Below are 13,175 nucleotides of genomic sequence, written 5' to 3' on the forward strand. Positions count from 1 at the left end.
CCCTGCCTTATTTCACCTCCAAGGAGCTCCTGTGTTCTCTTTTATGATATAGATGAGGATGGAATGAGGCATGAACTCTCACCTCATCAATTGCATATACTGTGCAGTGAAGGTTATCTCTATTGCTGTCCAGTAAATATAGTAGCATTTTTGGAGTAATTTCATTGTTTAAAAAAAACCCACCAGAAATTAATACAAAATATTATATTAAAAGAACATTATGATGCCAAGAGCACCCAGAAGTCAGGAAGTGACACATTAAAGTTTCTAGCCCAAATTTAGATATATCCCTTTGTATATGTGTATCCCTGTGTATGCACTAAGATACTGTGTTTTAAACATATGATTGCATAGCATTTTTTCCCCAGGACCACTGCTGCATTCTGTGCACACTTTAGACAACTGAATGAGAGGGGGTTGTGCAGTGAATTGGTCTGGGATCCAGAGCGTTCTGCCTTACTCCTTGTATACGCTGTTATAAATGAGGCTGATGTACAAAGCAATCTTATTTCATTCACTGTATAAACAGCATGCTGTGTCATAAATGCAGCAGTGGTCTACTGGAAGAAGCATTGTTGTTATGATAAAATCAGTGTACTGAGACCCAAGAATCAGACAGGAATCAGTTATATTCTTGACTTTGCATAGACTTCCTGTGCAACCTTGAATAAGTCCCTCAGCCTCTTTGTAGCTCAGTTCTGCATCTGTTAAATGATGAAGATACTACTTAACTTCACAGGAATGTATGAGGATAAATTCATGAAGATTTGTGAGGTGCTTTAATACTACAATGATCAGACCCATAGAGAACCCTGGAGAGAAAGAGAAACTTTGTTCAGTGCATAGCTTGGATGGTGTGCACAAAGTGGGACATTGGGTCACACACTGAACAATAAAGTTAAAGAAAAGAAACTGCCTCATCACTGAGCAATGTGCATCTTGTACACTGAACGAAGTAAAGGTTTTGTGGATAAGTAGTTTATGATCATGTAATTATATCATACCCAAGGGGGCAAAGTTACAGTTTGTAGGCTTTGTAGACTTATTACAACTGTAACATTTTTAATGTTTTGTATGGAATATACATAAACGTTGTCTCTAAATTATACTACCATTAAATAAAACCGTATCAGTGAAGTGCAAAATGCTAAAATAACATTAAGGTTTTGATTTAAAAACACAAAATTTGTGTTTTGCTGAAGTAGTGACGGTGTCCTGATATTTTCTTATGTCTCGCTATTACACATTGAGTTGCAATAATCAACCATGGGTCTGAGGAGCACGTGAGTTCTGATACATTGCCACAGCCAAGTAAATTAATGAGTCTATCCTGCAAACCCATACTCTTGTGAGTAGTCTCATTGAAATCTGTGGGAATATTTGTATTTAAGGTTTCTCATATAAGGGTTTATAAAGTTGAGAAGTTTGCCTGAATTTCTTTGCCTTTGTGCCTCATGTCAGAATCATGACATTGCATTATATTTTGCCTCTGTCAAAAGTGGGAACTGATTATGATATAGATGGCAAGTGCTAAAATACTGTGGCGGGGATGAGGACTTGATTAATAGTCTTCACATTGTCTGAATGAGAAGTTTGGTGGAATTTTTAAGACTTTCCAGTTAACATACATTTTAGCATGGAAGGGGTTTTAATGTACCTTCGATAAAATTAGAAATAAAAGGGGTTCTTTTGGTTAAACTCTAGAGTTGAACACATAATTTCTTGTGAATTTTCCCATAATTATCAATAGACAAAGTGATTGCATGTGTAAGACTGTAAGAAAACCTGAGCAATTTAGCATGCTGAGTGTTAATAGCTCGAAGTCGGGGTACAGTGTAGAAAGGTAAAAATATCGCATCTGCTGTTACATGTTGTTAACTCCCTCAGCAGACATTAAATCATTTCAAGTACAATAATAGTGTGGGAGGTAAATTAACTAACCATTAACAATCTTATAAATACACAATTAACATGCCAACATTTATATGACACATTGATGGGGCAGCAGTAATTTTTGATTGGGAGTTTGCAGACCTTTTAGAAGCCTAAGGCTGCTGCTTGTTTAAACAAATTCTTACCATTTGCAGGTGAGCAGGGCCTTTTCCAGTACTAAGTGAGGTGTAAATAATTATATTTAAAGAACAATCTCAGTACACAACCTGGGAGACATTTCCGTTTTAAATATCCATCTACTGTACTTAGTTGTCTGTACAACTTTGGGGGGGAGGGATAGCTCAGTGGTTTGAGCATTGGCCTGCTAAACCCAGGGTTGTGAATTCAATCCTTGAGGGGGCCACTTGGGGATCTGGGGCAAAATCAGTACTTGGTCCTGCTAGTGAAGGCAGGGGGCTGGACTCGATGACCTGTCAAGGTCCCTTCCAGTTCTAGGAGATGGGATATCTCCATTAATTATTATTATTATTATTATTATTATTATTATTATTATTATTACTCCTGAGGTCAAAGCCTGCTGGTTATTACTTAAAGGCCTTCAGCTGGCAAATTACAGCAAAGGGGCACGTGCCTTATGGTCTTTCATTTTTAGGAGACAGTGAGAAATCTTTACGGGACAGACAATTTATTTTTCTAATTAAAGTAATCTGTCTAGACATGCATAATTGTAATTTAATAAAAGTTGCCAGAAAACAGCTAGACATTGTTAATGTAACTTATTAAAACTTGTTGTGGTAGAAGGTGAATTATTCTTTCAGAGGTATATTTTTAACAAATGGAATGCTGGATTTCTTCTCTCCCATTCTTTTGCTGAGGTCCTGCATGGTGGGACTATTATTTAATATTTATGCAATGCTATGAATTTGCATGGCATTTTACCCCCCCCCCCAAAAAAGGACACAATCTCTCCATCAAAGAGCATAGACAAGAAATGACAACAGACAAGGTGGAGAACGGGAGAGAGAGAGAACAATTAAAACGGTAAAGATTGGTAAAGATTATGTAACTTGTGTTGTTGGATTCTGACTTTTGAGGGTTTTTTATGGGGGAGAGATTAGTGATCAAATTCCCATAGTATGATGCTTGCAGGACACCTCTATAACTTTGACTTTCTTTCCACCTTTAGTAACTGTATATGGCTGTCACTGTTGAAGTTAAGTACTACTTTTGCTTCTTTCTGTTTAATATAGGGTGACCAGATGCCCATTTTTAAAGGGACAGTCCCGTTTTTTGGGACTTTTTCTTATATAGACGCCTATTACCCCCTACCCCGGTCCTGTTTTTTCACAGTTGCTATCTGGTAACCCTAGTTTAATACAAATATTCATGATATCCTGATGCCAAATCTGTTGGTGCCTAGTGAGGGATCTCCGGGCTGCTAGTTTCTAAGGAATAAAGTATATTTAGTGTGAAATGGGGTGTGGATTTGCCATTCCCATTGAGGTGAGCTTGCTGATGCTTCCCTGCATTCTGGGCTGTGACTAGGGTGACCAGATGTCCCGATTTTATAGGGACAGTCCCGATTTTTGGGTCTTTTTCTTATATAGGCTCCTATTACCCCCCACCCCCTGTCCCGATTTTTCACATTTGCTGTCTGGTCACCCTAGCTGTGACAGACTATAAGGCAAGGCTCAAATTGCAATCTTTTACTCTAGTTCTGTGGGAATGTACTTAGTTGGGTTTGACATCCTTTTTTTCTCCGTTCTTTCTGGGAAATTCCTTTTTCTTTCTTGAAGAAGTTCTTGCAGAATGCAATGATAATGAGAAGTTGTCATCTACCCGCAATATGCTTATTTAATCCCTAGAGTTCTATAGTTGTTTTGAATCATTTTTTTTTCTGGAAGTGGGAATGTTTCAGCCATGCATTTGTGAAAGGCAGTGCTGTCTAACAGATATAAACCACAAAAATTGAAAGTTTGAGATCCTGGGTTCTGTTTCTTGCTCTGCCATGGTGGTAGCTATAGGCAAGAAACTATGCCTCCATTTTTGCTACATGTAAAATGCAGATAACACTTACCTCACAGAGTTTGGTAAATATTCGTTTATTTTGTTAAGCAGTGCTATGAAAGTGCAAATTGCTGTAGTTAAATACTAAAGAGCTCGGACACTTGTGGTATATGACCATAGTATTCTTCAGGTGTTACACTAAGGGTCCTCCATTGAGCAGCAGTGCGAGTTAAATGTTCTGTCCTGAGATGCAAACCTTTTCTTCTCTTTTTTTAAATGTTTCTCCTGGAAATGGAAAAACTGGAGTTCAGTTGGTAGGATGCATGTTTGGGATTAAAGAAAGTTCCCTCTTTAAACCTATGCCTTAATTTTTAGGTCTAATTATTAGTTTTCTGCTGAAGAAGTCTTTGCTGAATGAAGAAATGGTGTTCAGTGTATCATTGCTTTAGCATGCATTTTATGACTGATGCACCAACTTTTCAACAATAAGTCACATAGGTGGTAGCAGTCGGCGTGAAGAGCTGAACTCAGAGGCTTGGAGGGAGCTGAGAGCACAGAGAGAAGGGATGAGAGGGAGGGGGTGCAATCATCCAGCTGGCTGGTAAATCTGAGAGATCGTCTCAGGAGGTGTCTACTTTAAGGGGTGCAAAAATCAAGCATTGAAGAGGCCAGTATGCAGAGGAGGGTAGGAGGAAGACAGCATCAGAGGAAGAGGAATGGAAATAGAGGATTGTTGTAGGGGGTGAGTGAAAGACAAATAAATACATAGTGGCTGATGTTATCAATTAGGTGAGAGTGGGGGGCTGAAAGTATTAAAGGAAGAGAAGGGAGAAGAGGGGAGATGTTGAATGTATAAAGGAAACTTCCTCCTGGGTGTAATAGGTAGGTGTATTGTACCTTATAGCAGTCATTTGTTTTGTGTTAATTACTAGTTTGGGGGTGCACATTTTATTTAATTAGGTTAACTTTTTGAATTCAAACGGTCCCCCAGGATAAATGGTTGCCACTTTTATAGATACTCACTATGTAAATGGTTGTACCATGTCAGAATGAAATTAAAGTAATTCAGTGCATAAAACTTAGTTAACTAATACTTAATTCCAGTTTTGGATGTGACAAAAACATCCCAGAGTAAACATTAATCACTCTGTTTTTCTTAAAGTGCTGTATATTTTATGTTTCCAGGTAAGTTTGTCCATGGAGCAGCATGGAGAGAAGAAGATAGCATAGTAAAGTGGTGGAGTTGTGGACAGGATGGCCTTCCTGGATAACCCAGCAATTATATTGGCTCATATTCGGCAGTCACATGTGACCAGTGATGACACAGGGATGTGTGAAATGGTCCTGATAGATCATGATGTTGACCTAGAGAAATTCAATCCTTCTTCAGTGACTGGAGACAGTGGTTCGGAAACACAGGGAAGCAATGGAGAGACTCAGGGTTATGTATATTCCCAATCAGTTGATATTACCTCAAGCTGGGACTTCGGTATTAGAAGACGATCAAATACAGGTAAATTCTATTTGCAAAAAAACCCACCCCAAAACAAAACAGAAAACCAGCAACAACAACATACCCGTTAGAACCTCGTACAAAAGGCTAACTTGACTTGCTTGGACCAGTTGTCAGAACACAAGTAGCTACTTATTTGTCAAACCTTTCTTTTGTAACATTTAGCTAGGCAAATAGGTCTCTTTCAGAAAAAGAAATACATAATGGGCCAGTTTCTTTTGTGCACTGTAAACTGATTTTTAGTTGATTTTTTTTACCCCAGTGTACCAAATCACAGTGTGTAGAAGAACTTTGAAGTTGTCAGTTTTATTACAAAAAAATAAAGATTTAGAAAATATTGTGGTAAAAAAAACATCAAAATACCAAAATTCCACTATCAGGCCTTGAAATTCTTATTATTTAAGTACACAAAGTCAGGTACTTTTTTTGTGAGGATACCTACTTTTTGAGTAGTACCTACTAGTGGAGCACCAGACCCAGTCATTCTGGCCCAAAGTATTAAAAACAATGAAACAACTGAGTATAGGAAGAAAGGGGTTAGTAGATGGACAAGAAAACCGGAGTAACAGAGTCCACTGAAGAGAGAACAGGACAGGGGAGGCATGAGAGAACGTGCAACAAAAAGAAGACATGCATAGTGTTGGAGGAGTGAGGGAGGGACGGAAATGGAAGGAAACAAAGTACAGAAGTATATGTGATACATTTATACTTCGTATTTTTCTTGTGGAAAACTTGAGTGAGGTGTTTGCAGAATGTTGATCGTAATTAATTTTGAGTCATAAAACTGCTCAGTGCATAGAACTAGGCTAACAGAGCAGGTGTCTTTAAAAACTGCATTCCACAGTAACGTTACATTTTTCAAACCCTGTATGTTTAATGTTAGGAGTCTTAGACCAGGATATTCACAGTGAATGCTGACAATGTGCGTCATGACAGGTCAGCTGCTCTATGGGCTTTTATCATGAAACTTCAGAACAACAGATGATTTTGTAGTGCCAACAGTGTAGTACCAAGGTCCAGTCACCATGTTCAAGTTGCCTTTTAATTCTGTAATAGAACTTTTGCTGGGCTCTTGCTATAAAAGTTTAACCATTTTTTCCCTGATGATGCTCTAACAGATCAGCAAATGGGAGGTTTAACGGGCAAGGAATATATACTATCAAACATATTGTCAGATATATGCCTGATATATCCTTTACCTGGAGGGGAATTAAATTCTTCATTTGAAGAAAGACAGACTCAGTGTTCCATCTTACTTTTTCACCTTTGACTTCTACTGTCTTATATCTACAGTATTACAAAAATCTGAGTTAGGATTTGAGCTCTCAAAATATGCTAATTTAAAGATATTTACCTTTTTGGTATATACTAATTGCTTAGTTTTTGTTAATAGGGAGAAAACATCCCTCTTCTGTCCTTTTTCAGTAGGGGGATGTGGGAGTTGGTATACACAGCCTCCAAGGAAGGTTCTGTGCTGAAATGCTCAAGTGTTGAAGGCTTGAAGTAGGAAGATCATCTCTCTTTCCTTGTAGGAACATACATTTCTGAAATAATTTTTTTGCAGGTAATACACCACCACCTACAGCTCAGAAGTAAATTTAACTAGATTCTACCTACCCAGAAAAGTGACATACAGTAATAAGTATCTTAAGATACTTTTAAAAAGGTAATGTATTGTCAAAAGTTGTGAAAAATAATTAATAGCATTGATTCAGTATAATTAAGGCATCTCGCTAAATTTGGAAATAAGGTCCATGAATACAGTTTGGAGTCCTAGGACTAGCTAACTGATTTCCATGTAGCAGGGTGAAAAGCTTAATGTGCCAGACTTCATGGCATTTTCTTTGAGAGGTTAGTTCAATTCAATTGTTGTTACAGGATAAGAAAGTGGAGAAGGAAAGTTCAAAGTGTTGTGGGAATGCTGCAAAAAGTGGTACTGACAGATAATTTCACAGAGTGGGTAGATAAAAAGAAGCTAAATTAAATTCTAATCTGAAACCATTTAACTTCCCAGTTAAAACCAGTGGCAGGTTTTAAAACAATTGTCCAGTCCAGTGGGGAGCCAAGCTGATGCCAGTTCTTTTTCTTTTCTCCTTCTCTTGAACCTCCCTCATCTTGTTCTCTGATGTACATTGGCACTGCCAGGCAGTTGATACAGTTATTAAGACCTACATAGCTCATGACCTAAAACAATGAATGATATAGAGAAAGTAAATTGGTCAGTTTTATTTACCCTTTCTCATAATACAAGAACAAGAGGCATCCAAAAATATTGAAAGCAACAATTTTAAAAATAATAAAACCTTTTTACACAAGACACATAGTAAATTAATTAGCCTAAAGTGCTCAGTGCCAGAAAATATCAAGTTCAAGAGCTTCACAGGAATCAAAAAAGGATCAGATGTTTGTATAACATGCACAGTTTGGTTAGGTAGAATAAAAAAGTACAAGGGCATATAAATCTTCATGCATCAAGGCATAAATAAACTATTAACCTCCTGGAGTTAGAAACTTCCTTTTATGGGGAGGTTATTGCGTAAATGTAAAAATTTCTATTCTGTTAGGGCCACCAACTTCCCTGAGGCCACTTGTCTTCATTCCCATTGTAAACAATGGTATGCAGTGGCTATTTCGAAGGAGAGCATCTTAGCTCTGCATCTCTGACCTCAGTTCTATTAAGAGTAATCAGAGGTGTCAGCCATTTTGAAAGAGAGCAGTTTTTTGTGGACTTCTCTGTCATATAACATCATTCTTCAGCTCTGCTGAAGAAGAAACTTTCATTTATGAAGAAAAATGACAAAAATAACTGTTAATCATAAAAAAAAAAATTGTAGCCATTGCATGAGATTTCATTGAGATTTGCCTATGTGGAAAGTTGGAAGAGTCGGCATTACGTTATTCACTGTTAAGATAATTTGGGAGAAAACATGCTCTGGTACCAGATCTTAAAGCACTAAGTATCTTAAAGGACCGATATTCTAATTCATCGTAATTCTTAAACTAATTAACAGATTTACTTGTAAATTCTTAGAAAATGTATTCTGTACTTAGAGTAGGTCCTGTAAGAACAAATATATAGAACAAAGTGATTGAATCCCTTCTTTAAGTGTGAAACATAGTCTTAACTAAGGAACTTCAACCATCTTATTGAGCCATAAGATTATTTTTGTTAGCTACACAAGTTAAGATCTGTTAGTTTGAATATTTATTCTTTCTAATAAAGGACAGTAGATTTTGTGTGTTCCTTGTAGCATAGTTGAGGCACTTTACATTGGAATAGAGTAGGTGATATAGTTGTTTATTCCAGCAGATAGTGGCAAATGTTTTTTGAGTATATGATCTCATGTTTCCTTTGTATGGTTTTAATACCCACTAAGAGACTTTTTTAAAAGAATTCCCACTTGAGTTGTCATTTACTACTTTTGGTTTGGATAGAGTTGAATTCAATTTTTTTTCCAAAAGCCGCTTAATTATATAGCCGTAGTAACTTATCCATGCACAGCTGATGTCTGACAAGCACTGGAACAAAATGTGTTTTACTGCTGCAGTGGAGAATCAACACATTGTTGTAGGTCCTACAGAAGTAGCGGCTATTGAGCACTCATACATATCAGGTTACATTTTAAAGTAGGTTTAATTTAAGGCCTAAAACTTTGAAAAGTTGAAAAACCTTGAAAGTTATCTCAGGGTGCAAGGTTGTAAAATGAAGTAAGACGCCTTGTGCGGCCATGCTAGGGCTTGCCAGACCATGGGTCCAGGCATTGTGGGGAGCATAGGGGCTTGTCAGCCTAGTATTTCTCTCTTCCATAGCAGATAGGTAGGGAGAGCACAGATACTTGGTTTCCCATCTCTTCTCCCACCAAAATTTTTTTTTATTGCCAGCCCACAGAGATTATTAGCCAGAGCAAAGGGGTGGGGGGGAGTATGCTACACCTAGTAAAGGGCTGTAGCAAATTACTTCTCTCCCAAACTCAGGGCTAGCAGCAAAGGCTCATTTAGCCCTTAATATTTAATGGAAACAGAACTACATATGGTCAGTGAAATTTTTGACACTGAATGCTTGCAAACTAATACGTTTATGAGAATGAACCTTAAATAATTCAGACTTCTAATAGATACTGATAATTCCATGTAATTTGGAGTGGCTGTAGTACAATCATGCGATGAATGATAATTTGGAACCAGCTGATAGAGGAATTGCATTGAGATGGAATAATTGCACATATCTCCATTTGTTCTTTTAAGATAAAATTAACCCTTGCTGACACAAAGCCAAATTACTAAGGCTTTGTGAGAGGAATCCCTCAAGGATTCGGGAAGATGGAATTCATACACCGCAGTTCATGGGCACACTGCAGGTCTTAAGAGGATGGCGCAAAACCCTCTTTAATACATAGCCACCCTGCCCTCTCCCCACAGAGGGACATGTCAGGGCTTAAAGTAATGCATTTGCCCTTAGAAGGGCCCCAGGCCCTTAGACGAATAGCTTCCCTTATGTAAGAAATTGACCTGTTATTAATTACAGCAATATTAAAAGAAATGCTACGTTTCCTGGTTTCCCCATTTCTTCCCTTTCCCATTGGTTTCTGGGAAACCAGAAGATAATTTAAAAAACTGAAAAAGCTATTCCAAATATAGCTATATTTACCAGAGAGATTTTATATTTCTCTTTGGAGGAGAGGAGGTTTTGAGAGATTGATGCTTAATGCGGCCCAAATAAAAAATTGATTTAGAACTATAGGTAGAATAATAAATTTGAAGAAAATGGCTTCAGTTTTTAAAACTAAACTCTCACAATGGAAGAGCATCTTGCTTCATGTTTACAGTTACGAGCAGAGATGTTTCCTGTACTTTTTCACACTTTAGTCAGTTACTTTACCTATAATATCTAAAAAAGTATCAACAACCTTTTTAATCAATGCTTTGGCTAAGAGTTCTGATACTTGATAAAATGTTTGACTGCTGAGCCAACATTTGCATCTTGAATGCAGCTCTAAGTATAAAGAAGGGATAGAATGTATATATCAGTGTATTTTTTTTTTATTGGTGAAAGCGTACAGGAATTGTCAGAGTAACTTAGTATTTTAAAATCTCCTTTAAGAGGCCATTTTAGTAAATAAATGATCACAATACATCAAAATTGTTAATATATCCAGCAAACTGTGTTTTCTCAAATGACCAAAATTTTTACTTCTACTTGCCCATCTAGTTTGCTTTCTTACTGGTAATGGTGAGTTTACTGCAGTGATTATTTCTGGTGGTTGGTTTCTCGGGGTAGCTTCTACCAGATTGTTTAGTTGACAGTTTGTCTCCTGAGATAAATCTGGTGTTAACAATAAGTGAATTTCAGGAAAAAGGAGATCTGGGAGTCTGAGTTGCTTGATATTTTAACTGTTTGAGCCTTATTTTCAAGCCCTATTTTGGAGATGGAATCAAAATATGTAAAGAAATATTATATTCATTTTAAGATTTGACTAATGTTGCGAAGATACAAATCATTTATTTTACTACCTATAAACTGTTTCAGCACACTGAAGAAAAAGCTATGCTAATTTATATAGCTTTGACATTTTATAATTTTCATGATTTTTAGATAAAGGATTTTATATTTAAAACTTTAATAGTCTAGTCTGAGTTCATTTATCTTTAATTTTTGAAACGGGTAGAGTAATTCATAACAGTAATTTTATTCCTGTAATGTAATATTCACTTGAGTTCATTTGTGCATTAAAATTCCTTTAAGACCGTTATTAATGATTTATATAATGAAATGTCATATTAATCACAGAAGTTTTCACATTTTATTATTCTCTTCCATGTTAATACTATCTTTATGATCTCTATTAATGTTTTATATCCTCTAATTTCAATTATAAATCAAGAACACTTTCATGTTTTTGTTGGTATTTGCTTTTCAGGGGTGCCACCTTTAAAATTTTATGACTTTCCCTCCTACATATGCGGTATAAAACATCTTTATTCATATAAAGGTAGTTAATTATGTCTTTGTTTATAGTAAACTTCCATTGACAAACTTATAGTAATAATATTTCTTTTCAAGCTCAGAGACTAGAACGACTACGAAAAGAGAGACAAAATCAAATAAAATGCAAAAACGTTCAGTGGAAAGAGAGAAATGCTTCTTGTTCAGGTAAAAAGAAACATCTATTTTCTTTATATTTTTAATTGTTGAGTTTACTTAATATTCATTTACAGAATTTTCAGTTTATAAACCTCACTTAAAAACTTCCAAAACACAGAGGAAATATCGTGAAGGATTCTGACCACCTCCTATTCTGACTTGTGTTTTCCCCATAGTTTTCAACCACCACATGCCCACTCCTATTGATTTACATTGATTAAAGAAAAATCAAGAAATTGATTCAAAGCTACTGTAGTTGATTGAAGTTTAAATAAATTAGGGTGTTTTAAGAAACATTTCAAAATAAATATTGTTAACACAGTGCTTGCAGATCTTGGCAGTTTGTAACATCACTGTTTATCTTGTGTCTACACATAAAATTTAGGTCAACCGATCTAATTTGCTCAGTGATGTGAAAAATTCACACCTATGAGAGATGTAGTTAAGCCAACCTAAACCCTGGTATAAACTCAGCTAAGTCGACAGAAGAATTCTCCCATCAACCTAGCTACTGTCTCTTGAGTGGATTTACTACAGAGATGTAAAATCCCCTTCCAGTGATGTAGCAAGTGTCTACACTACAGCAGCATAGCTGCAGCGTGACAGCTGTGCCGCTCTAGTACTTGTAGAGTAGACATACCCTGAGGCTCCTCTTAGCTTGATGAATAAACATCAAAGACAGTGAAATTGTGTTCTGCAATTTTTTTCATGGGAGGTGGTGGTTAACAAAACAAATAACTGACAAGCCTTGACACTCTCCTTGCAACCGATCAAAGCTGATTAGAGTATCTGCCTTCCAAATTTCAGAGTAGCAGCCGTGTTAATCTGTATCCGCAAAAAGAACAGGAGTACTTGTGGCACCTTAGAGACTAACAAATTTATTAGAGCATAAGCTTTCGTGGGCTACAGCCCACTTCTTCGGATGCATATAGAGTGGAACATATATTGAGGAGATATATATACACACATACAGAGAGCATCCGAAGAAGTGGGCTGTAGCCCACAAAAGCTTATGCTCTAATAAATTTGTTAGTCTCTAAGGTGCCACAAGTACTCCTGTTCTTTTTACCTTGCAAATGGAAGACCACTATTTTCAAACAAGTGATAGGATGCATGACCTATTTCAAGTGGCCTTGGATGTTATGGATGAATGTATGTGGGGTGAAATATTTTTTTAAAGGTTATATTTACAAATTTTAAAAGTCGTCTCAGTCAGTTTTCTAGGTAAGGAGGAAAGCTTAAGGGGGAAAAAAGCTAAGAGAAGTATTATGAAAATATTACTTTTGTCTTCATGGGGTTTTAAGCTTTTGGGGCTTCTAAACTCACTCTTCCCTCACTTCTTCAAACCATTAATGTTATTAAAAGATGGCTCTTGCTTTTAATGTAGCTCTGCTTAAGCATATGAACTCAGGAAACTTTAGAATGAAATGAAGCCAGAAATGCCATTTGAGGTTTTTATCTTTTCTTGGAGCCAGTAGTTATAACTAATATTTTCCCTGTAAATACCTATTACTTCCTTTTGTAATTTATAATTTAGCATTTCTTATTGCTATACTGTGGTGCTTAAATGGTAACGTTTGGAATTTAAAAAATTCCATGCCAATTATTTTATTTTCTAGC

The 13,175-nt window shown here is 36.5% G+C and overlaps 1 protein-coding gene across 1 annotated transcript in view; it reads left to right on the forward strand.

Annotated features, from left to right (window-relative positions):
* The window catches only part of MAPKAP1 (MAPK associated protein 1), a 161,329-nt gene that overhangs the window by 12,423 nt on the left and 135,731 nt on the right, over positions 1–13,175 (forward strand). The window contains exons 2-3 of the mRNA XM_065418804.1: positions 5,086–5,413; positions 11,475–11,564. Coding sequence (XP_065274876.1) covers positions 5,155–5,413; positions 11,475–11,564 — 349 coding nt within the window. The 5' untranslated portion in view covers positions 5,086–5,154. The remainder of the gene's footprint in view (positions 1–5,085; positions 5,414–11,474; positions 11,565–13,175) is intronic.

The sequence above is a fragment of the Emys orbicularis genome, chromosome 18 (genome assembly GCF_028017835.1).
Source record: "Emys orbicularis isolate rEmyOrb1 chromosome 18, rEmyOrb1.hap1, whole genome shotgun sequence".
Lineage (NCBI taxonomy): Eukaryota > Metazoa > Chordata > Testudines > Emydidae > Emys > Emys orbicularis.